At 39.7% G+C, this 26,855-nt stretch overlaps 2 protein-coding genes across 2 annotated transcripts in view; both read right to left on the bottom strand.

The window, feature by feature from the left end:
• Positions 1 to 26,855, bottom strand: part of ccdc137 (coiled-coil domain containing 137) — a 224,026-nt gene that overhangs the window by 63,341 nt on the left and 133,830 nt on the right. The window lies entirely within an intron of this gene.
• Positions 1 to 26,855, bottom strand: part of prkar1b (protein kinase, cAMP-dependent, regulatory, type I, beta) — a 60,124-nt gene that overhangs the window by 17,791 nt on the left and 15,478 nt on the right. The window contains exons 6-8 of the mRNA XM_079871033.1: positions 8,047 to 8,108; positions 5,610 to 5,656; positions 740 to 898 (exon numbers count right to left, since the gene is read on the bottom strand). Coding sequence (XP_079727159.1) covers positions 740 to 898; positions 5,610 to 5,656; positions 8,047 to 8,108 — 268 coding nt within the window. The remainder of the gene's footprint in view (positions 1 to 739; positions 899 to 5,609; positions 5,657 to 8,046; positions 8,109 to 26,855) is intronic.

The raw sequence follows: 26,855 nt of genomic DNA, 5'->3' as shown, positions 1-26,855 counted from the left end.
CAGTTTCCACGGAGGCTTGCAGGGCATTAGAAATATTCATTTATTCATTCCCACAACACACACACACAGACAAATACACACACTCTACAAACACAAACACTGCTACAGATGGAGCACTTGATGTAGATTACACTGTTTAGTGAGACAGAAAGTATTTAGTTCAAGAATATCAAAGGGTGGAAAGTTTGGTTTAGTTTTGAGAACGCCAACAGCACAATGGTCAAGAGTTTCAATCTGGAAAGTCATGGCATCCAATTGGCTCGTCATTTAAAGGGGTCATGAACTGGCTTTTTAAAAAATTTTAATTGTTGTCCGAGGTCAGCTTATGACGTTTTTACATTCAAAAACATCAAAATGAAAAAGTAATAGGCTTTTTTCTACCCTGGTTTTGAGCCTAGCTCCTGAAACGCTTTTTATGGGCATGCCACATTGAAGACTTGGAAGTAAACGCCCACTGCTATGATTGGATAACAGTTTTGCATATTATAATGAGTTTCATGTAGTGTGCGAATCGGTGGGTGGGGCTAAACAGACAGTGTTGAAGATGGCGTTGATCTTCTTCTGCGGAGGCGTTGTTTGATACCATTGATCAGTTCTGAAACTTACAGGATATTCTTATAGTATGATGACCTCTTATAAGTCAAAAGCTCAATGAAAATTTGATTTCTCAGTTCATCACCCCTTTAAAGGGACAGTTCAGCCTAAAATGAAAATTCTGAGTGTGTGAGTGTGTTTCTACCATAAGGATGCGTCGGTAGCTGTCTCGGTCTATGCCCCACAGCTTCAGGTCAGTCTTGGCTTTCACAGTAGCAGCTCGAGGAGTTCCATATATCAGAGCCAATTCTCCAAAACTACCACCCTCTCCGATACTGGTCACCCATTCACCGTTTACATACACCTGCGAACAGAAGGAGAAAGATCATTACATATTTCTGTTTATCATACACATGAATATGAATAACTTGTATGGTTAATTGAAGACTAAAGCATTAACTTCCATAATAAATTAGAACATTTGGGGCCACTTTTAGGAATATTATGATTGTCACGACAGTTAAGTTCCCCAAAATTTTCATTACTGGAATGTAAAATAAAATCTAATTTGCATTATAATGGATGTATTCTAAGGGATTGTTTTTTATCAGTACTGCTCCCGCAAGAGTATATACTGCTCCAACTTGCTTCCGCCAAAAATATGTTAGATTATATGTTAGAAAATACCTAGAATATGTTAGAAACACTTTCATATCTCTGTGTCATTCTTATCTGTGAAATTCACCAATTGCACTTTGATTAAGATGATAAAAACAAACACTTGTTTTAGAATATGCATTGATGACCTATACACAAAAAAAGGGACATTTAAACAAAAAGTAGAAAGGAACTGTTTCAATTTCATGTTATCTGAAAGGACTGACTGAACTCTCGTTTCATACTAATGCTAGTCAAGGGCATTCACAGTGAAGCAGGTGATCTGATAACACACAGCTCGCACCTTCTATCTTCCCAACCTTGGATCCTCTAGGGTGTCTTACGAGGAATTAGATAACACCTTGAGACTCTTTCCCCTGTTTTGTCTTTCATTTTGGCATAACGGTAAGATGCTACCGAAGAGAATATCTCACTGAATCTGTGTGTCAGCGTGTGGTTTTCAACAGCCACACGCATAGAAGAGCACAAAGAGCCTCTTTCTCACTTTCCACAGAGACTGATTGGGTTTCACCTGTGGACACACAATCCACTTGTTGATTTTATGAGGGGAGATAATAAAAAAAAGCGCTAACACACGGGGCAGAAATAAACGCTGGTCCTGCTCGGGCCAGGCGTTCTGCCAGCCATCTAAGACACATTCCACAGGTATCTCTGCTCTCCAGACCGGCCACTCGAGCAGGTTTGGGTCAAAGCCTCCTCAGAGATGGCCAACATGTCACTTAAGGTGAGAACTTCTTTGCAATAACCTAATCTTCTATATTTCAGTCATTTTATTGGAACAACAGACAAAAATAATGCCAAACATTTAAGGCTGCCGCAACCAAAGACTTTTCTAGTCGACTGGTAGTTGTTCATTTAAGCCATTATTTGACTAGTCGCAAGTTTATGATATTAATTCAATTATTTTAATATAAACGGGGGGGGGGGGGGGGGGGGGGCTTTAAAATATACATTTAAAAAGCTTGCACAGCATACCGGCAAAAGTTATGATTATAATTGTGTCGGGAAAAAAAAGAAAGAAGACGGTCTGAACATTTTTATTTATTACTATACTACTGTTTTCTGAGTTAGTATCGGCTGCAAAGATGAAGTTGACGACGCTGACTCGTCATCTCCACAGTATAGATGCACCTATAGGGAGAAATGCATGTTACGTTCATCATGCAGCAAGCGCTGTAGTAATTTAGCTTCCACACTCCACATGAACATTTGGATATGTGGCTAATAATAGCTCATTTATCTATGTTAACCTTAAAGCGAGTGGCCATGTAAAGTGCCTAACATTAGGCTACTACTCACATGTTTCAAATGATAATTACTGTTTGAGGTCAATAATTCATTTGGATTTCTTGCTCGACATAATTACCACATGGGAAAGCCATGTTAACCATCTGCCCGTCATGGTCTGCATGACTCCACGGACTGCCGATTCCTGAGGAGTTTGTTTTTCTGGTAATTTTGTTGGCCAAGCCTCTTCTCATTGAATAAAGTTTGGTTGACTATTAGGGGGCAGTCCTAGAAATATGACTTTAAGTGACTGAAAGTGCTTTTTTTATCTTTTTTTAAGCGAGCGTTAATGAATTCCAAATTTGAACACACTCTCGATTAGCATGCAGTACTAAGCGCTCCAAAGTCACAGGAGATTTATCCTTTCTGCTAATGAGAGACATCACGTCGCATTCAAGACGCATCTTGACATTCCAGCGCGTTTGTGTATATGTCTGGGAGGATTATGGAGTCGAACGTGCTCATGAGAAGACCGTCTGTAAACATGTACATGTACTTTGCATGCATTTGTCAGCACTAGTGTGGCGTACAGTGGATTGAGCGAGCGTGGCTGTGTGCTCGGGCTCTCTGCGCTCTGGCTCTGACCCAAGAGCTCGATACGACTCAATCTGATGTGGCAGTGACCCAGTGCTGACTCAACGCGCCCTCTGAGCTCATCCAGAGCAGAGGAGAAATATTAGCACTGATATTTCACACAGCCGATCACTAAGCACATACACAAGGAGAAGAGTCTCGAGACAAACAAGACTGGTAATAACATGAAGAATATTAAGATACAGTGTTCAGATTCAGTCTGGGTAGGAAAAACAGGGTTTTTCTTACTATTTAAAAAAAAACAGGTTGACCATTCAAAATGGGCATATTAAAAAATGTTAATGTTAAGTCACAACCATATGACTTCTCACTTTTATCAGGATCAGTAAGACTTTTCTTTCCTCAAAGAAATACTTTTATCCAGCAAGGTTGCATTAAATTGATCAAAAGTGACAGTAAATACATTATAAAGAATGGTTAAGGTTAAAACAAATTCCTTTTCAGTTAAATGCTGTTCTTTTCAAAATGTCTATTTATCAAAGAATCCTGAAGAAAAATGTATCACAATGTATGATTTCTGAAGGATCATGTGACACTGAAGACTGGAGTAATGATGCTGACAATTCTGCTTTGATCACAGGAATAAATTACATTTTAAAATATATTCATGTAGAAATCAGTTATTTTACATCGTAATAATTTGTCACAATATTACTGTATTTTTGATTACATAAATGCAGTTTTGGTGAGCATAAAAGACTTCTTTCGCAAAAAAAATGATAGTTTCTATTCATATTCATTCATGTTTACTATTCACTATTCAACAACTTGGCATGGCGGTTGTTAGTCTGTTCACATGTAAAGAGATCATTTACATATAGTAGAAAAATTCTAAGAGTCAAAGAGAGCGTGGAAAATGCTCATAAAAACTAATCTATGACTTCAAGAAGCCACAACTGACATAATAAATGGACTCTAGGGAAAAAATAAAATGCTAGAAAAGTGTGGAAAAGGTCCCTTTTAAATAAACAATCATATTTACTGATAAACCAAGAATGGGGGAAGGAAAATACTATAGATTCCCAGGGTGATAAAAGCAAATTCTCAATAAATCATATGCTTCAAAGAAAATCTACTTTAAAGCTTCTTTAAAACAAAACAGGGAAATGGATTCTCTGTGGAGATAATGACACATCACTTCTCTTGAACTTTATCCATGCCATCTTTGGGAAGGCAAGACAATGGCAGTCAGTGTTCCAGTTTTCTTTAGTGTTAAAAGAGGCCAGTGGGTAACATTAATATTTTTTTTATCATACATACTACTATAATATGTAGGTCTATATGATAAGATGTTTCAGAAATTTTCATATCCTAATTGTGTGAACATCACGGGGTTACATTCCCAGGTTACATTTCAATGCAAAGTCAATAGGGGAAGAAACCATCATTTTAAATCTTGCACATAAGAGTAAATTGGCACATTTATGCACATTCCCATTTCAAACTTTCATTACTGTACTGATTTTTATTTTAAATATAATTATTTTTTATATTTATGAATTAGCATAAAATACAAAAATATCAATATGTATAAATATATAATTTGAAAAAATAATAATGATGAGATTTTTTTTGTGGTGATTCACCCCATGACATGTGTTATACTGATAAATAATATTGCAGATGTAGATTAATCAATCCCAGAGTATCTGCTCACTGCTGTGGCGGGCCTTAAAGTGTCGCTATTATGATATTTTAAAGGTTCCTAATTTTCTGTTGGAGGTCTCCTATACTATGTCTACATGGATCCAACGTCAAAAAACACTTTAATTTTCACATAATATACATTCCAGCATAACCTCTTTTCTCACAGTGTCTGAAACGGTTGGATAAATGATTGACCCCTAAACCCCTCCTTTCCGAGAGTCTACTCTGCTCTGATTGGTCAGATGGCCCAGTCTGTTGTGATTGGTCTACTGCTTACAGCACGTGTCTGAAAACAAAACGGCCATTACCGTAATATGAATTTCAGCTCTGGATCTTCCTCAGCACTTGACATACAGTGATACGTAAAAGTAACGATGGCGTCAGTTTTAACGTATCAATTCACGCCCAGATTCTCATCCTGGAAGTGCATCAAAGTGAATTTACCTTCGCAGCACAGAAAACAGCGTCTTCTCGACATGTCGACAAAAACTCTTCTAGGTCTCAGCTACAACTACAGTGTTTGAGGGTCAAAGTAGACGTTGTTCGCAAGGCAGCCAATATGGACCATAGGTGGGCTCGAGCAGGAAGTGAGACTGGAATTACTGACAACTCGTTTCAGGCAGTTCAGAATCTGTTCTTTCTTTTGGGAAACAATAAGTCCATTTATCGTGCACTTTGATCTTTAAAACTTTGCAGACCTTTCACACTCACAAACAGCTGTATTATACACCGCATGAAAGGTAGAATCAGAAAAAGCATTATAGGGGCACTTCAGTGAAGTCAGTTTCATGCGTATATCCTGATAAGCTAGTATGATAAGTACATGTATGAGTTTGACTGTAGAAACAGGTATGAAATACTGAACTCACATCAACTTCTCCTTGATCAATCACATAGAAGTTGTCTCCTTCATCACCTGAGAAAGAAATGAGAAAGTCGTGAGTTTATTCCAATCAACCAACTTCAGGGAAAAGACTACAGATACAGTACATAAACCTTTTTCCCTCCTGTTTTTTTTTTTTTTTTTTTTTTTTGCTCAGTAGTGAAAATCTACATAAAAAACTGAACATACTCTATCATTCAATACTTTGGCGTCGGTAAGATTTTTCAATGTTTCTGAAAGAAGTCTCTTATGCTCACTATTTTAAATCCATTAGTATATGAGCTAAAAGTTAATTCTGCAACCTTTTAAGAGTCCCCACAGATAACAAAAATGGACTAAAACCCACAAAACTCCCATTTCAATTTCATGGGACCTTTAAATTCAGGATGGAAAGGAGGAAAAGATAAATAATTTTGTCTCTTTCCCAGATTCCATCCCTTTCCAACTCCCAATTTCCCAAGAACACATCCGTGCATATCAAAGATAAAAGATGGTACACCACTTTAAAAACGTCACCACCTCCCAGGACAGTGTCATCTAAATGATTCCCAGGCTTCATCTTCTACACCCCATTTGAGAGTTTAATGGACGGTTGGGCGTGCCAGAAGCCACAGGCTCTGATCAACATTTCCAAGTTAAAGGCCATACATAAAGCATTTCTTTAGGTTCAGAGGGTCTTTGAGGTTTAAGTGTGTGTTGAAGTTGGTGTTTGGGATCCTGGTAGCAAGTGTGTGTGTGTGTGTGTGTGTTTGTGTGAGCCGAAGAGTTAAAAGAGTCCGTGATCCGTGCGCTGCCGAGTTCACGCGGGTTCACGGGGCTAATTAACACCGAACACACTAAGCGCTCGTAAATCACACAAGCAATTTATCTTAACACACTCACCGATCGCTAGTGCCCTCTCCCTCTCTTACTTGCCGTCTCTCTCTCTTTCAACCCATTCAGCTCATTTTTCTTAGTATTGTTCCTGTCTTCCTGTCTTTTATCACCTCTGCTCTGAAGTTTCTGTTTTTTGGCCAACAGATCCTTGAGTCACAGAGTGCAGTCAAATATTTGACAAAGAACAAAAACACACACATGCACACTTCTACACACACACACACACACAAACTTTGTACATTCCTAGATCTACTTTTATGGGCAATCTGTCCATGTTAGATAAATGCTTTGAAACTCGGTTTCAAGAATTGCATTGCACAGAGAGTGCAATCTCAATTGCTTTATGAACTCCACATGAAACCAAAAAGAGCTCATTGTTTGACTATAGAAAAAAAAAACGCTCATCACCCACCGCTCCTTCTAACTAAAACAATCTGCAATGCATTTGCTCTTTTGATAATGATTTCCTTAGGTTTGCACTGCATGCACTGTATATGCACTGCAAGTACATACAAGTAATGTAACATTAAATAGAATCAAATACACAGGTACACAAGTACATGACCACAGACACCTTTAGCTACGCAAGCTCGGTTTCATGTCCCGTTATGTTCCAAAATACTACAATATTAAGAACAATAGTGTATCATAATAGGACCATTTAGACTGTAGTAAAATGATTCTCCAGATGTTATCATTACCTAACTTTAACCATACATTATCCTCCATTTAGAGGATAAAAATTAAAAAAATGTTTAACTTAGCTTTATTTATTTATTAGCTTTAATTCCTTTGAAGGCCTGCCAATGTCCAACACAATATTTAAAATCCAACCACTATAAGGTAAACTATTTCCACTAGTATTCCTGCTGTAACTATGGCAAAGTTGCTTGGTTTCCACAGTTTTTATTAATGGGAAACTCTGAGTGTTGATATATTAACTGACAATTCATTTTGTGATTCCAGAAATGAAAAAAGTGTTATGTTAAAAAAATATATTAAAAAAGAAAAGAAAAGTGAAATTACATTAAAAAAGATATTGAGGGGAGAATTACATAATTTACATTTTGATTGAATGTTTTTTTTTTATAGCATTTCATTTAAAGTTATATTATTTAATACATAAAATATTTTAATTTAATTATATTTATTTAAAAATATAATAATAAAAAATATATACCGGTATATATATATATATTTTAATTAAATATATAAAATAATAATATAAATTTAAGTCATCCTTCAGACCCTTGGATGTTTTCTGTGTGTGTGTGTGCATGTTTGTGTGTGTGTGTGTACAGGTTTGACTATAAGGTCCAAAATGTCCTCACAATTCAAAAATGTGAAACCTAGGTGACCCTGACATCACTAGTTCAAAAGCCTTTTTTGCACAGGTTTTGTATAGGTTTTTATGAGGGTTATGTTTAGGGCTAGGGTTCCGGTTAGGTGATAGAAAATAACCTGATATAAAAACAACAGAAGTCCAAAATGATGTCCTTACTAATATAGTGTGTGATAAACTACAGGTGTTTCTATATATACTGTACCTTGCTGGATTACCGTTTCCCCTGCGATGTGAGTGACCGGGAACATGGCATCAAATATGTCACTGGGGGGGAAAAAGAGATACATTAGATTATTCTATCATTCAATTATTGGTAATTCAAAAACACAAATACAATACTCTGAATTCAGTTCAATAGTAATATCAGTGTTATCTTTACAGCTGGAATAACAAGTGTCGAGTACATGCTGTAGTCACAGAGATCAAACAGCACGGCCATGTCAACGCTACTGTATCACACGCTTCACCTCACGTCATATGGCTTCTTTTCACCATCTCCACAGAAACACACGTTTTACAAAACTTTACACAAGACAACAAACAGTAAATGCTCAATATGTGCTCTTCCCGGGGCACACACCCTCGAATAAGAAACAACCGTGCCTGTTTGAAGGCAAAGAGTGTCGTTAGTGTTACAAGTTTATGACCCTGATAATGCACTTCCATTCTTTGTCTTTTTTCGGCAGCTTCTGGAGTGTCAGTCACTACACATGACCCCTGACTCCCACAATACACCTTTCCCGTTACTGCTGCCGGCTGTAAGCAGTGTTTATTCGCTTGTGCTGCTGTTGTGTTGTCAATGCCTCTATAGTTGTATTTATGCCATGTTTACTTGCTGAGTAAATATACTTGACATCTCCTCAACAAGCCTCATGCCTTGAGGAATCGTTCATGTCTGTAACACAAGAAGTGTGGGATGAGTTACTAACTAGTGTTGTTTAGTATTATTTATAAACTATGATAGTATTCATTAATATTTTGAATTAGCATTTTTTTATTTTCATTTTTAATCATTTTGTGGTGCTTAGTCACTTTATTAGTTTTGTTATAGTATATTTTTGTAGTTTTGTTAACTTTTATTTCAGTTTTAGTAATTTAATAGTACTTTTATACTTCTATGATGTAACATCTGTACTTCTATCAAATTTAGTAATTTTTCAAATAAAAGTTAGTTTTTCATCTAGCATTTATACTTTATTTTATTTCGGCTTTATTTCAAATATGATTTTTAATAGTTATAGATTTAATTTTAGTTGAACAATACCACTTTGAATTACATGCCAAAAAATTGAACAAACCCCAAACCCATGTATTACTGATAGTGGCATTAGCAAACACCACTAATAATCCAACTAAGGCAGGGCCTAAAATTAACACTCGTCAAGCACCAAAAGTGAGTAAATGAAACGGTGTCAATTCCCAGTTGGCTGGTAACATTTTTATGAATTCTATCAATGCAATATTGTGAGAACATGGACGTGAACAAACATGAAAGATGCTTGGGACAGTTGATGGGCCAGTGACTTTCATCGTCATGAAAGTTTAAGCCTTGCCAATTCAAGCACAAGAAGATGCGAAAGGGAACTCGAAATTTGTTACACGCACATTTCTGTGCGCAAACATCCGAAAAGCGCGGACAGAAATCCACTCACTGCTCTAGGCTGAACAACTCTTTTAACTTTAAGGATTAATATGTATTTTGTGGCTGGTAAAACATATTTATGGCCGGTAAAGTCACCAGCCATTGGCAGGTGTGGCAAAAAGTTAGTTTTAGATGCTGAACTAAAGCAAACAAAGCATGTAGGAACATCAAGCAGTTGTCAAAATAAGTTCCTTTGAGTTCATATTTGTGAATATAAAAGTAATTGCATGCATTGTACTTCAGAGGAAACAGTAATGCAATAATTAGAGGCATTGAAGCTCATATTCCAGTCTTGAGAGCAAATAATGGAGCATCTGGTAGGTGGTCTTCAGTCACAAGCACTTGGTTTTAGAAGTTTACTGAGTGTAAAGGATGTTTATTTAAAACGTTCCTCCACGAGAGCACTCATCAGTTGTCTGGCTGCGGGGATTCCCCGGCACTCAAAGCCATTCACAACCCCGCGGCGTTACGAGACTTACGCTTTCAGAGGGAGATGATGATGACGGCTCCCTGGAGAACTGAACCGCGGCTATTTCAGCGACGTAAAGTGGTTAAAACAGCGCTGTGAGTGGCTATTAAACGAACCAGGATGGTTAAGCTCAAAGTATGATGTCACGGAGTATGATGTCAGATGGAGGAAAGATCAGAGGAGAAGTCTTGAGGTAAAGGGAGGGGAAAGGGACTGAGAAGGTGGCCGGTGATGAGCGGTGGTGAGATTGGTCTTGAATTTGAGAAAGGAGTGGGTGGGAAGTGTTTGAGAAGACTGCAAGGTTGGAGGAGGAAAGAAAGCTCTTGTAGTTTAACTAGTGGCGCTAGCAACGACAAGGTCAGAGGTTCAATTCTCCAGAAACAAACTACTGGTTCAAAAGTTTGGGGTCAACTTCTTTCTTTTGATCCTGAATTAAATGCATCACTTACCACAATATTTGTACATATCCAATATCTGGACATCTGACCTATGTCTAAACATGTGTAGCGATTGGATCATTCTAGTTAGGGAGGGAGACTGACGTAAACACAGACATCGAATACGAGTCATGTCTTGTGAAAGTAAACAGGAGGGACAAAAAAAAAAATTAATAAGGTCAAAAGATTGGATCTACTGTATGCATAAAACCTCCACAGTCTTGGAGATAAGCAAGCACATATTTAATAACCAATGCTTATTTCCAAGCCATACGTTGAGGAAAAAGCCATTTTTATTCTGTTCAACCAACTGTTTGAAATGCACACACAGGATTGTGGGATATCATAGACAGCATCCTTGTGTTTTGGATGCTGGTGTTCCCACAAGGTTATTTTAACCAGCAAGAGCACCAGGGTCAAAAAGATCATGCTGGATGACTATATTTACAGCTGGGTCCACCAGATATACTGGCACTAATGTGCAAAAACCAGTCTGGACCAACATAAGCTGGTGTTTTGAGCAGGGGAAGGAATTAAAAACTGGAGAGGTAGACAGCAACATGAAAGGGAACAGGGGTTTCGTCTGAACCTGTCTACAAATGTGTGGGAGGAGGAAAAGTTACTGAGTGAAAACATAAGTTTTGAGGAGTTTAGAAGGAGATTAGAGGGCAGTGGGATACACTGAAGAACACGAGATGTGTCAATGTGGATGTTGAAGACACTATGTATGATGTAGTAGAGCGTAGTCTTCTGGGAAAAGCCTGAGTGAGTAAAGTCTTCAAAGTTCACATCCAAAAACCACAAACTGATAGAGTGAGTGACGTTCACTGCAGTCAATGAATCAGCGGCTGATCAGCTGCTGGGTGTGAGAGAAGACGTTTTGTTTGATGACGTACCGCCAATGCAGCAAAATACACTAGCATTCAAAGGTTTTTTTTTTTTTATAGTTTTATACTTTAATTAATGCATTAAATTGATCAAAAATGACAGTAAAGACATTTATAATGCTATTTCTACTTCAAGAAAATGCTGTGCTTTTGAACTTTCGGATAAAAAATTCATAAGAAATGTTTCTTGAAATGTTTCCGACCCCAAACTTTTGAATGGTAGTGAAGCTCTAGCGATGTTTTGGGGCGATATACAAGACAGTCCAAGAATTTGGTCTAGTTTACAGCTTATTCTGGTCAATAATCGCTTTAGACAGGAAGAGACTGACCGAAGCTACCAATCAAAGCTTGTGTTGCTTTTACATGCCACTTAGGGCCAATTATATTTTATTGAAGATACATCATATGAAGGAAGACATGAGATGACATTGAGCGTCTGCACAGCGGTCTGTAAATGACTGTTTTCATGTGCATACGCGTGACCACAAAATCTAATGAGGCTCCTAAATCATCACCCCTTCTTTTCTTCTTTAATTGATTCTCACACTTTCAAAGGGAAAGTGTGAAAAGCACCAACATTAGGTCTCCTTTATTTGTCCACACAAGCCTGAGCCTGCCTTATCCTCGTAAACGTCAAGAGAAAAACACAGCTGAATGTGCAAACTCTTTAACAGATGATATCAAAATTAAAATGTGCACTTTGCTTTAAGGCAGCTGAGGTAAAAGGATGTTTTGGAGCCCACTGAGAAAAAGGCATACAGGTTAGAAACAAAATTAGGGTGAGCAAATGATGATAAAATGTTTGTTTCTTTGCGAATTCTTGCTTCAACACTTGAATGACGTAATTTTTACTTAATCATCAGTGAAGTTACATCAGAGGAAGAGGAATGTCTGGTTTAGAGCATCTGATTGTGACACTTAAACCCAGAACGTCTGCATGTCCTCTGGGTGTTTATGTTTCATGTGCAAGTTGAAGCTGCTACACACTCAGTGATAGTTCAACCCAAGCATGAAAATTCTGTCATCAATTACTCACCATCATATGGAGGCCTGTTTTCTCCACAGAATAAAACATTTTAAAAGATAATTGCGACTTTACATCTCGCAATTCTGACTTTATAACATGCAATTGCGACTTTATATCTCGCAATAATTCTGAGAAATAAAGTCAGAATTATTGCGAGATATAAAGTCGCAATTGCATGTTATAAAGTCGCAATTGCGAGAAGTAAACACAATTGCGACTTTATATCATGCAATTCTGAGATAAAGAGATGAAAACTCGCAATTGTGAGAAAAAAAGTCAGAATTGTGAGATAAAAAGTCGCAATTACCTTTTTTACTTTTGATTCTGTGGCGGAAACAAGCTTCCATATACCATCATGTCGTTACAAACCCATAAAACTTTCGTTTACCTTCAGAGCACGAATTAAGATATTTTTAATGAAATCTGAGAGATTTCTGTCCCTCTATTTAAAGTCTATTAAACAAAAACTCTATGTATGTTCACTGATCAATGTTTATATGTGAATATAACTGTTTATATTCCCATATAAACTGTTTACGGCCCACTCTATAAGACTATTTGCACATGTACTATATTTAGTATTAACAGGTATAAAAAACCCTCTAAAGAAGTCACATCTCACTGCAACAAGAGTGAAACTTCAGTGTATAGAAAAAACAAGGACTGAATTGCTCACTTAAAAGAATGGCTTTATGGTAATTTATGGGTGAAACATATTAGGTGCCAAGTGTAAGCTGACTAAGTTTGTAGACAAAATGAATTATGTGATACGAACTGCACTATCTAATGATTTCATTACATTTGAATAAACAAAATGCATTTCATGACAGGCTGTGTGCATTTCAATTATTTTACACTAATTTATGTTTTTGAAAAAAAAAAAATCTCTTATTCCCCCCAAGACTGCCTTTTTTTGATCAAAAATACAGTAAAATCAATAACAATGTGAACAAATATTACTATTTAAAATAACTGCTTTCTATTTGAATATATTGTAAAATGTAATTTATTCCTGCGATCAAAGCTGAATTTTCAGCATCATTACAGTGTCACATGATCCTTCAGAAATCATTCTAATATGCTGATTTATTCAGAAACATTTCTGATTATTATGAATTATGATTATTATTATTGTTAATGCTAAACATTTTTTTTCAGGATTCTTTGATGAACAGAAAGAACATTTACATTTACATTTATTCATTTAGCTGACGCTTTTATCCAAAGCGACTTACAATTGCTATATATGTCAGAGGTCGCACGCCTCTGGAGCAACTAGGAGTTAAGTGTCTTGCTCAGGGACACATTGGTGTCGCACAGTGGATTCGAACCCGGGTCTCTCACACCAAAGGCATGTGTCTTATCCATTGCGCCACACCACCCCATTCATCATTTATTTGCTATATAAAGAACATCATTTATTTGCTATATAAATCTTAGAAAATGCACATTTACATTGACACAATGCACTTGTCTTTTGTCTTTCTGTGTTCAAAATACTTTTTAACTGCATTTTGTGCCATACAATTCATCCCACATAAACAACTCGACAATTCTCAGGGCCAAAAATGGCAAAACATCCACATGCGAATGTGTTTATGAAGTGCCGACCCTGTTTCACAACAGATAGAAAGGGACAAAGTCAGACTGATAAAGCGTCATTAACAACTTCGCTCGGGATTATCAGTGATTTCCCTGTATCAGTATCACTGTAGGGTGGAGAAAAGCACATCCACTAACATAAACGTATATAAACACACACACACACTGCTCTTATCAATCATGAGGAGCAGACGTGTAGATCTGTTTATCCACACTGCAAAGGGTTGCTATGAGGCAGGGAAAACCCAGTTTAATTGGCCACGAGCTACGTGTTTTTATGTGTAACATCGCAGCTGTTTTGGACACACTTTTTCCTTTGGGATCCATCTGTCTGTCTGAGCTTGGAGTATGCAGTCTATTTGTCTAGTCTATACGTCTGTCTATCTCCCAGTCCGTCTGTCTTCCTTCAGTGATGGATGGATTCATCGACAGTAACACCCACCATGCCAAAGGAGTCAAGCTCGAATGATTGGCTGGCTGTCAGAAGCATCTCTTAAATGTAATTTAATCAGCCTCTTAAAAGCAATATTAATGAATATTTATAGTGTTGATGAGGCAAGCATCAGTATTACCCAAAGAGTACCAGCCAATGAGGTTTAACGGCGAGTATGCCGACCTCATCCTGCACGAAACACACAAAAACACCTCACACGTTGAGGAAAACCAGCTGAAGTAGACAGTGGGCTTTGAGGCAGGAAAAAGAAAGAATGCAGGAATGTTTGGGAGGGAGGAAAGACAGCAGAACAACAGGAGGAAGCCAGAGGAAAAGAGAGCCAGACTGGGATGGAGGGAAGGAGAAACAATGGTAATAATTGTCAGTTTAAGACAGTCGAATCCACTGTTAAGCTTCGGCATACAAAAGAAAATCAACACGACACCAGTGAGATTAAAAGTAGAGCAAATGGAGACTTTTATTCAAAGTCTCAACCGAATCTCAATAGAAAACATTGTAGCAGTATTTCACAACATTAGTGTTTTACTGTAGTTTTGATCAAATAAAAATAGAGTCTTGGCGAGCATTAAAGACTTGTTTCCGAATCATTTAAAAATCTTACTGACCCCAAGCTTTTGAACGGTAGTTTCACTCACTGTATGTCAACAATTGATTGATTTTTATTTTGTTTTGTTTTTTGTTTGACTGAACAACCGATTTTATTTCTCCTAAGGAATTTAAGACAAATTTAAGTCAATGTTGATACTTGGTCAAACCCACATTAATTCTCCTGAAATATGAAAGATCAACATCTGAGCAATACGGTTTCCTTCCAGGTCAGTATGATATTGCAAAATGGAAAAATTTGATAAATACTAAGCGTTTGTGTATCCTTGCATATTTGGCACACATTATCAAGTTAAAAAGTTACAGATTATGACACTGTCCAAAAAAAGGTCAATAAATCAAATTGAGGAAATCCAAATGTCTCTCCTCACATTTTATTATATGCCAATTTCATGTCTTTGATATAGCAGATTAACAGTATAGTATGAAGTAAACTTTTTCTTTCAATCATACATTTCTACCTTTTGGGGTTTTTCTCTTCTATGGTTTAAACCTACAGCATTTGGGTTATGGATCTTCTTTAACCACTTAACCTCTTTCTTCCAATCAATTATTTCTCTTTCTCTGTTGGTTTAAGTATGTGTTTAAAAATAAAAAAATATATTTAGTGTGTGAATCTCACAAGAAATGTCAAGGTTTTCACCTCAAAATTAAAACAACAGCTTTTTTTTTATTATTTGGTTATTTAGTTTTTCCATCATACAACTATTTTTGTTGTGAATAAACTTGGTTGATGCTGAAAAAGAAGATGTTCAGACAGGATGATAAGGGGATAGGTTGTCATCATAATAAATATTTAAAAATAAATAAATCTTAAAGGCACTTAAAGAGGTCTTGATTTTGGGTTCATGCTTGAATGTTCAAAAAACACATTATTTTACACATATTTGACATTGTTGCAGCACCTGTCTACACAGTCTGTCCGTAACGCTCTGGGGTGTGTTTCCCAAAAGCATCATTAGCCAACTATGGTCGCAAGTTCCGTCGTTATATAGTTCAACGAGTCTGTGTTTCCCGAAAACATAGTTCCAACAAACATTCGCAAACAGCATCGCAAAGTTGTGTGGTTGGAACGACAGCCCTCGAGCTGTGGTTACAAGCATAGTTTCTTGTTTGCATGACATGTGGACTTAATAAATCCTTGTCATGTGCAAAATAAGCAAGCTGACATTCAGTACAACCTGTGTCTTTTATTTAGAATACATACAAATGTAATTTACATCTTTTAGTTTGTCAAGAGATTTAAAGCGTTGTTTTGGAGAGTGCGCATGTGCGAACGTGCTCTACTACATAAGAACGAGACGATGATTGAATCTGGAAATAAAGCAAAATAACTGAGAAAAATTGAGAAATAGTCCTCAGATGTCATGTGCGTAATTTATAGCAAAACATCTAGCATTAATTTGACCTCAAACAGATTCATTAAAAGAAGTTATTACTCCACCTCCTGCGTGACATCATTAACCAACGTGGTTGAACGACCAATTCGCATCAGTAAGGTTTCGGGAAACAGTCGTGACTAGCTAGTTGATTTCTTCAATGATGCATCGTACTATGGTAGTTAAGCAGCGAGTTACGTCGTTGTACGGGAAACGCACCCCTGTTTATTTGCTGTCTCTATGAAGCCCCTTCATAGAAGAACCTTTAAAATTTTGAGGTGAAATGTGAGCCCCGGAATTTCTTCGTTAGAGTCTCCCTTTTGAACCACAGTGGAAAAAAAAGGAAAAACAAAAAGCGTTGACAGGACAGAGGCTCCGTCTTTCTCACATGTCCAGATCACAAGGATGACCGTCTCACCTACACACACTCAGACAGGAAATAAAAACAATATAAAAAAATTCAAACGCAAACTAAAGTGTCTGACATTTCACAGGAAGTGCTGCCTGTCTTGGAATCATTTGTTTCTCTATTTACAGCAGAGGAAAAGGGGAGATGTGTTTGAAGAGGAAAGCTCAGCACAAATATCTCACCCCCTTTTGTCCAGTTTTAACGGGAAAGGCTGTTTACACTGCTCACAGGAGGAGACGAGAGGAAAAGAGGCCTAAAAGTGCTGGAATTGCATTTACTGGAACAAATTTAGAAAGGCAGCAGCAGACATATCCAGCTTCTAATGATTATTCTGCACACATTGCATGGCATACAGACACCTGGACACTGAAGTAGAGGTTGACTGGAATGGGTGTTTTAATGGCAGATGCCAATCTCTAGAGAACAGGAAGGCTGATGACAGACAAAGTGCTGAATTACAATATATAAAACAATTTAATATTAGCAAATAAGAAATTGAACTACATTTTAAAATAAATAAATAAATGCATACATTTATTTTTATTTAAAATAAATAAATGTATAAACAAGTAAATAAAACAAATTACACTTACAAGTAAATAAATAAATACATAACTGATTAACTAATTAATTAATCATTAATTAATTAACTAATTAAATTAATAAATAAGTAAATAAATAAAAATAAATAAGTAATCACTTACTGACTATAACTAAATACATACATTTATAAATAAAATACATTTTTTAAATAAAAACAAATAAATATAAATTTATAAATAAGAAACTAAAAAAAATAAGTGAACAAGTAAATAACTAAAATTAAAATAAATTAAATTACTAAGTTAATTGATAAAATTGATTTAATTTCAGCAATAATTAAATCAATTTTTATAAATACATATATGCATTTATCTACAAATTATTCATTTATTTATTTATAAATAAGTAAATTAGTAATAATATAGTAAATAAATAAATGCAAAATTTACCTGAAATGTATTCAAATATATGTCAATACATTTTAATTATTCAATTTAACATTAGATTTTCTTTGAAATTTATGCGAAGGTATTTGAAAACACTATGTGTATCTACCAAGAATTATTAGTTGATTCCACAGTTTAGCAGATTTTTTTTTTTTTCAGAAACATTTCTAAATCCCTTCAGAAATGTTCACCGATAGCGTTCCAGTGAATTCCAGAGGGATCGCAGGGAACGGGTGGGTGGTAGTGGGTCAGGTCAGGGGACCCAGACGGGCCAAAACAGCCCATTAAACACTCTCACTCGGAAGACATGAGAGTGAGGACGGAAAAGAGGAATATAAAAGAATGCAAACAGGACGAATGTGGAGATAGAAAGAGCTGCTTCTTGCGGCGACTGACCTCATTAGCAGAAACTCCCTTTGTAACAGCACAAAGCTATGCTAAATATTGACCACACACAGACTCGCACTTTACAACAGCACTGGTAACACTCGCGGGGAAAAACTGCCACAGCAATTCTGCACGGGAAGAAAGACGAGTGAAACTTCCAGCTGGGGACAGCCTTCACTGCACTAACACACACACACACACACACACACACACTTGCTGCATAACTGCCCAGACAAACATCCACGGGTCAAGTCAGTTAAGGCTATTCATTAGCCAGCCACTTTTCCTCCTTCTTCCTGGTGAGAGTGTGTGTTTGTACGAGTGCGATTACGACATCGCTGCTGCCAGAGCAAACACACCTGTGTGGAAGCTGTCAAGTGCCTCCCAAAAGCGGCCCACATCACAGCCAAACATCGCAGCTTCCTGTGGGCCAGAGTTTAACAGCTCACAACAACATAACAGCTTCAAATTATACGGTGTTGATAACCGTACAGCACTGGTATATAACGTCATGCGCTCATTTTCTCCGCTCTGCTGTCTGGCACTGCATGAACCGGTCCGATTGTGGATCATCTTGAGTCACGGACATCTGAATTGGACAAACAGCATCTCTTACAGGATGGACCGTGTAACTGCAGGGGTCTCATGGGTATTGTGTTGTGGTCTTCTTTCCAGCCGGGTTCAGAATGGCAGACAGTTTACACTACTGATAACACGTTGTTTTTTTACTTTTTCTAAAGTGACAGTAAAGACATTTATAATGTTACAAAAGATTTCTAATTCAAATAAATGCTTTCTATTCATTAAAGAATCCTGAAGGGGAAAAAAAAAGAAAATCACAGTTTCCACAAAACAATTAAGCAGCACAACTTTTTTCAACATTGATAATAATCAGAAATGTTTCTTGATCATCAAATCAGCATATTAGAATGATTTCTGAAGGATCATGTGACACTGAAGACTGGAGTAATGATGCTGAAAATACAGCTTTGGACACAGGAATACATTACATTTTTAAATATATTAAAAAAGACAAATTAATAAAACAAATTAATACAGCCTTGATGAATATAAGAGACTTCTTTCAATAACATAAAAAAATCGTATGACCACAAACTTTTGAACAGTAGTGTAATTTGAAATTAATTTCATTCGGATCACTTGCATCAGCAATAGTCAGACTATCAATATTATGTCTCCATAGAAACCCTAATTCTAATATATTAAACTTTGGGTGTGCTACGTGTCATTCAAAGCAATCAGGTTTTTGCTTGGTTGATGTAATGATGTAATCCTGGAGGCAAGTTGAAGTGAACCCAAAAGCAACTTTAATTAACAAAACAAACATTAAACAAAGGCTGGAAACAAAAATAAGAACCTGGAAAAACATGCAATACTAGACAAAGACACAGGGCAAACATGAGGGCTTAAATACACAAGACTAACGACAAGACAAGGGACACCTGTGAATAATAATCAAACGATTAACCAATGACAACAAGACACATGGCAGGATCACATGACAAACAGGGAATCACATGACAAGACAAGAACCAGGAACAAGAAACAAAACCCAGAACGTGACATAGCCCCCCCTCTATGGGTGGCTACCGACTCCCATCAAAACAAAAAACAATAGTTCAGGAGGGTGGTGGAGAGGCGGCGGACCCGGGGGCGGGATGGAGGGCCAGGCCCGTGGAGCGGCAGAGGACCTGGAGACTGCGGCAGGAAGGGAGGCCAGGGCGGATCAAGCTGTGCAGGCGACCAGGGCGGATCAGGCAGTGCAGGCGACCCTTCTGGCAGCCAGGGAGGAGACGACCCTTCAGGAGGCCAGGGAGGAGACGACCCTTCAGGCAGCCATGGCACAGGAACAGGCTCAGGAACAGGAGCGGACACCAGCTCAGGAACAGACACCGGCTCAGGAACAGACACCGGCTCAGGAACAGACACCGGCTAGGGGACAGACACCGGCTAGGGGACAGACACCGGCTAGGGGACAGACACCGGCTAGGGGACAGACACCGGCTAGGGGACAGACACCGGCTAGGGGACAGACACCGGCTAGGGGACAGGAACAGACACCGGCTCAGGGACAGGAACAGACACCGGCTCAGGGACAGGAACAGACACCGGCTCAGGGACAGGAACAGACACCGGCTCAGGGACAGGAACAGACACCGGCTCAGGGACAGGAACAGACACCGGCTCAGGGACAGGAACAGACACCGGCTCAGGGACAGGAACAGACACCGGCTCAGGGACAAGAACAGACACCGGCTCAGGGACAGGAACAGACACCGGCTCAGGGACAGGAACAGACACCGGCTCAGGGACAGACACCGGCTCAGGGACAGACACCGGCTCAGGGACAGACACCGGCTCAGGGACAGACACCGGCTCAGGGACAGACACCGGCTCAGGGACAGACACCGGCTCAGGGACAGACACCGGCTCAGGGACAGACACCGGCTCAGGGACAGACACCGGCTCAGGGACAGACACCGGCTCAGGGACAGACACCGGCTCAGGGACAGACACCGGCTCAGGGACAGACACCGGCTCAGGGACAGACACCGGCTCAGGGACAGACACCGGCTCAGGAACAGACACCGGCTCAGGAACGGACACCGGCTCAGGGACAGACACCGGCTCAGGGACAGGAACAGACACCAGCTCAGGGACAGACACTGGATTAGGGACAGACACCGGCTCAGGGACAGACACCGGCTCAGGGACAGGAACAGACAGCGTGGCAGCGGCCATCTCTGCTGAGGGCTCAGGTTCAGGTGTGGTGGCGACAATCTCGTCCGGAGACACTGAACAGTCTCTGGATCGGCAGCCGTGACGTGAACAGTCACTGGATCGGCACACGTGACGTGAACAGTCTCTGGATCGGCAGACGTGACGTGAACAGTCTCTGGATCGGCAGACGTGACGTGAACAGTCTCTGGATCGGCACACGTGACGTGAACAGTCTCTGGATCGGCAGACGTGACGTCGTGAAGCTCTGGATCGGCACACCTGACGTGTACAGTCTCTGGATCGGCAGACGTGACGTGAACAGTCTCTGGATCGGCAGACGTGACGTGAACAGTCTCTGGATCGGCAGACGTGACGTGAACAGTCTCTGGATCGGCACACGTGACGTGAACAGTCTCTGGATCGGCAGACGTGACGTGAACAGTCTCTGGATCGGCAGACGTGACGTGAACAGTCTCTGGATCGGCACACGTGACGTGAACAGTCTCTGGATCGGCACACGTGACGTGAACAGTCTCTGGATCGGCAGACGTGACGTGAACAGTCTCTGGATCGGCACACGTGACGTGAACAGTCTCTGGATCGGCACACGTGACGTGAACAGTCTCTGGATCGGCACACGTGACGTGAACAGTCTCTGGATCGGCAGACGTGACGTGAACAGTCTCTGGATCGGCAGACATGACGTGAACAGTCTCTGGATCGGCAGACGTGACGTCGTGAAGCTCTGGATCGGCACACCTGACGTGTACAGTCTCTGGATCGGCAGACGTGACGTGAACAGTCTCTGGATCGGCAGACGTGACGTGAACAGTCTCTGGATCGGCACACGTGACGTGAACAGTCTCTGGATCGGCACACGTGACGTGAACAGTCTCTGGATCGGCACACGTGACGTGAACAGTCTCTGGATCGGCACACGTGACGTGAACAGTCTCTGGATCGGCACACGTGACGTGAACAGTCTCTGGATCGGCACACGTGACGTGAACAGTCTCTGGATCGGCAGACGTGACGTGAACAGTCTCTGGATCGGCAGACGTGACGTGAACAGTCTCTGGATCGGCACACGTGACGTGAACAGTCTCTGGATCGGCACACGTGACGTGAACAGTCTCTGGATCGGCAGACGTGACGTCGTGAAGCTCTGGATCGGCACACGTGACGTGTACAGTCTCTGGATCGTCAGACGTGACGTGAACAGTCTCTGGATCGGCAGACGTGACGTGAACAGTCTCTGGATCGGCAGACGTGACGTGAACAGTCTCTGGATCGGCAGACGTGACGTGAACAGTCTCTGGATCGGCAGACGTGACGTGAACAGTCTCTGGATCGGCACACGTGACGTGAACAGTCTCTGGATCGGCAGACGTGACGTCGTGAAGCTCTGGATCGGCACACGTGACGTGTACAGTCTCTGGATCGGCAGACGTGACGTGAACAGTCTCTGGATCGGCAGACATGACGTGAACAGTCTCTGGATCGGCAGACGTGACGTGAACGGTCTCTGGATCGGCAGACGTGACGTGAACAGTCTCTGGATCGGCACACGTGACGTGAACAGTCTCTGGATCGGCAGACATGACGTGAACAGTCTCTGGATCGGCAGACGTGACGTGAACAGTCTCTGGATCGGCAGACGTGACGTCGTGAAGTTCTGGCTCGGCAGGACTGACGTGAAGCTCTGGCTCGGCAGGGCTGACGTGGAGCTCTGGCTCGGCAGGGCTGACGTGGAGCTCTGGCTCGGCAGGGCTGACGTGAAGCGCTGACGTGGAGCGCAGGCTCGGCAGGGCTGACGTGGAGCGCAGGCTCGGCAGGGCTGACATGGAGAAGCTCAGGTTCGGCAGGGCTGACGAGGAGAAGCTCAGGCTCGGCAACGGCCATGACAGGATGAGGCTCTGGCATGAATGCGCTGGTGAGCGGTGTGAGCACTGGAGTTGCCAACATTAAAGTGGGCATGACGTGAATTGGCTCAGGCTTAGGTATTACTGTGAGCTTGCGGGGCTCCACATCCGTAAAGCCCACAGTAAATGATGAACCGCTCCACAAGAGGGCAAAGTCTATATATTTCACCAGAGTGTAGTGAGGGGTATTGACAGGCATGAGATAGTACAGTGGCTTATGAAGTCCAAAGCGAAACATGTCCTTTAAGATCTCATCAGAATAGTCCACTTCATTGCAAAGATCAAAAAACTCCCTCACATACTCCTCAATTGGACGGTCATCTTGGCTGAGAAGGAAGAGACGGGTTGCTGGGTCCATATTTTGGTCTAGTATTCTGTAATGATGTAATCCTGGAGGCAAGTTGAAGTGACCCCAAAAGCAACTTTAATTAACAAAACAAACATTAAACAAAGGCTGGAAACTGGAAAGAAAGATAAGAACCTGGAAAAACATGCAATACTAGACAAAGACACAGGGCAAACATGAGGGCTTAAATACACAAGACTAACGACAAGACAAGGGACACCTGTGAATAATAATCAAACGATTAACCAATGACAAGACACATGGCAGGATCACATGACAAACAGGCAATCACATGACAAGACGAGAACCAGGAACAAGAAACAAAACCCAGAACGTGACAGTTGATGACAAAACAGTAAAAAATAGCAAGCAACCAATCAAACACCCCAGAAACTGCATAGCAACTGATGCTTAAATCACTCAAAATGCCTTCACAACTGCATAGCAACAACCTGGCAACCACCCAACATGTGACAAGCGAAATCAGCACAAAGAATCATCACACCTCAGCAAAATCTTAGCACTTTTACTGTTTAACTAAAACTATTACAAATTTCTGTAACTGAAATAAATCAGAAAAAAATATATAAATATTAGATGAAAATCTTCAATGTAAGTGTATGTATTTTAGTTATTCAGTTCAGTTTTTTTTTAAGTTTAAATATTAAATTTACAAAACATTTTCATGAAAACTGAAAATATAAAAATAAAAACTCAGAGTATAGCATATAATAATGCTAAAATAACACTGGCTTCATACCAATTATCTGATTCAAATTACTAGAAAAATTCAATTCTGCTAAATGTACCTCATTAGCAGTTAAAGGCCTCATCAAACAAGCTAAAATATTTAAACAAGCGCACAAGGAAAGGGGGAAGTTTGTGAATTAATGTAATTTATAGAGCGTTCAGTATAATTCTGCAGGCTTAGATGCCATGCATAATGAAAATGTTGTTTAATAATGAGCCTATGATTAATGCCTACACCTCATACGTTCATAAAGAGACCCTCTTATAAACCGTTCATCTCTCGCTCTTCCGAAGAGTGCATCATTTGAGCACATAAAATGGACAGCCACCTGGTGTTGGAGCGTTTGAGTAGATTATGAGACAGATCTAAGTGTCAAAGGTTTCCTCCATTAGCCTGAGCTCTGAAGCTGTGATTTGGGTTCATCCGATACAGGCGCAGCGTTACATCACCCGCAACTTCCTCAGCACCCCATTTCCTTTACCTAAAACAGACTGGGTCAAAATAAACTCGCCTTAAAAGACATCTGCTGCGTGTGTGGCCTATCAGATAGTCCATGAGCTGTGCTATTTAAAAAACACTTAAAACCAAACGGTTGATGATCAGGACGTCTCACTACAGTTTTTGCTTGTAATGTTCATATGCTGTGACAGAAGAGATCAGATTCAGAAATGACTGTTTAATGCCAAGGTGCTTCGCTGAGAAGTTCATTAATGATCTGATGCACTTTGTTGTTTCCAAAGATGTTCACTGTCCATCAGCACTGGGATATGAGAGCAAAGGGCAGAGGCTGCTGGGTCAAGGGTCAAGGGTCAAAGGCCGGAAGGGTCATTACTCGCTGCTTAATTGGTGGATTACCCCAGCTGCATGCTCTACTTTATGTGAACGCAAGGACACACACACACACACATTAGAGAAACTAGCACTAGATTAACTAAATCTGTGTGCGGAGGAAAAAGCATTTAACAGTTTTCAATAATAGGTATATAATAACTGTTTATAATAACAGTTTTCCACTTTGAATATATATTATATTGCAATTTATTTCTGTGATCAAAGCTGAATTTTCAGCATCATTACTCCAGTCTTCCGTGTCACATGATCCTTCAGAAATCATTCTAATATGATGATTTGAGAAACATTTCTTCTTATTATCAATGTTGAAAACAGCTGTGCTGCTTAATATTTTTGTGGAAACTGTGATACATTTATTTCAGGATTCTTTGATTGATAGGATTTGGATAGAACAGAATTTATTTGAAATAAGCTTTTGACCAATTTAATGCATTTTTCTGAACAAAAGTATTAATTTCTTTAGAAAAATAATACTGATCCCAAACATTTGAACGGTACTGTAATTTTCATTCATGCAGCAAGGAAGTGAATCAACCCACTTACTTTCACAGTGTCACATTCTGACCTGTGCATTTGTGCTTCAGACTGTCCGTCTGCGCTGCAGAGTGACTGCGCTCATGGTTGAGTGTCGACTAACGCAAGAATTTCATTGAAGATCCAACACCATCCATGTGCTCAGGCAGGTTGCAGCATGCAGTTTTATGCAGTGATTTGAAGGCTAAATCTAGATAAATTAAAGTAATCCCTATAATTCTACCACAGAGAGGAAAAATCTTTGGTCATATATAATGGAAACCTTTAGTTATCATTTGGTAATTTATTGCCGTTACAACATGCAATTATTAGAATGAGCACAAGTACTGACAAGGCCACATGAACTAAAAATATAATAACTGCATCTCTTTTAAAAGGTGCTGAAGAAATATAGATCCAAGTGTTCAAACGATTCCCAGCCAAATTTAATAAGCAACATATTATTAGTGGTGCTTGTTTAACTTTGGTGTTTACTCTTACCGGACAAAATACCTCAAATTGTGCTTTCTAAGTGCCAATCAGCAGTAGGGGGCGTGTCCACTCATGATGGGGGAGGAGAGAGAGTGAGCCAATCAGCAGTAGGGGGCGTGTCCACTCATGATGGGGGAGGAGAGAGAGTGAGCCAATCAACAGTAGCGGGCAAGGTAAATAGCCTACATAAAGTATTCAAATTATTAAATAAAAAATAAAGCAATTCATTATTGCAGGGTTCACCAATCTCGGTCCTGGAGGGCCACTGTCCTGCAGAGTTTAGCTCCAACCCCAATTAAACACACCTGAACCAGCTAATCAAGGTCTCACTAGGCATACTAGAAACTTTCAAACAGGTGTGTTGGAGCTGGTTGGAGCTAAACTCTGCAGGACACGGCCCTCCAGGACCGAGATTGGTGAACCCTGCATTATTGAAACAGATTCAATCTGTTTTGGTTTCGCTTTTATTCTGTTCCCTGTGCTGCTTTTCCTGAGTTCTGTTTGCCAGTTAGTTTCTATGGTTTCTGATTGGATTACGTTCACCTGCTGTTCATTTAGTTACCTTGTAATCTCTGTGTATTCATACCCTTAGCTTCCTTAGGTCATTGTTCCGTGTCGTCTTAGTATTATGTGGTTATGTTATTCTGTTCTCCTGCGTGTTTCCTGTCCATTTTGTACTTTACATCTTTGTGCGCTCATTACAGCCACATAGTGTGACAATTATAGTGTAGGGCTGCAATATTTTGACAACAATCATTGTTGCCGATTATTGCTTGATATTGTAATAATGATTAATAATGTCAATTAATTGAATACTTTAAAACTTAAACGTTTTTATGTTGGGCTGAAACGGCACGTCATATACTGGCTAAACAGACTAAACAAGCTTAAAGTCTCCCATAGTCAATAATTGTATTCCTTAAAACTCATCTTTGATCACCAAAATGGCATATTTAAACGTTTTATTTCCTGTGGAAAAAAATATTCATGACTTTAAATAGCTTGAATGTAACTCTACACCCTCACTTCATGTAGTACACGTGGCTCATGAATATGCAAATGAGCCCTGCCTCCACTCACTCATACAGGCTCATCTACAAGTCAA

Source organism: Squalius cephalus, assembly GCF_949319135.1.
Source record: "Squalius cephalus genome assembly, chromosome: 1".
NCBI classification, from domain to species: Eukaryota; Metazoa; Chordata; class Actinopteri; order Cypriniformes; family Leuciscidae; genus Squalius; species Squalius cephalus.
The sequence above is the reverse complement of the archived record's forward strand: the minus strand, read 5'-3'. Positions and strand labels throughout refer to the sequence as shown.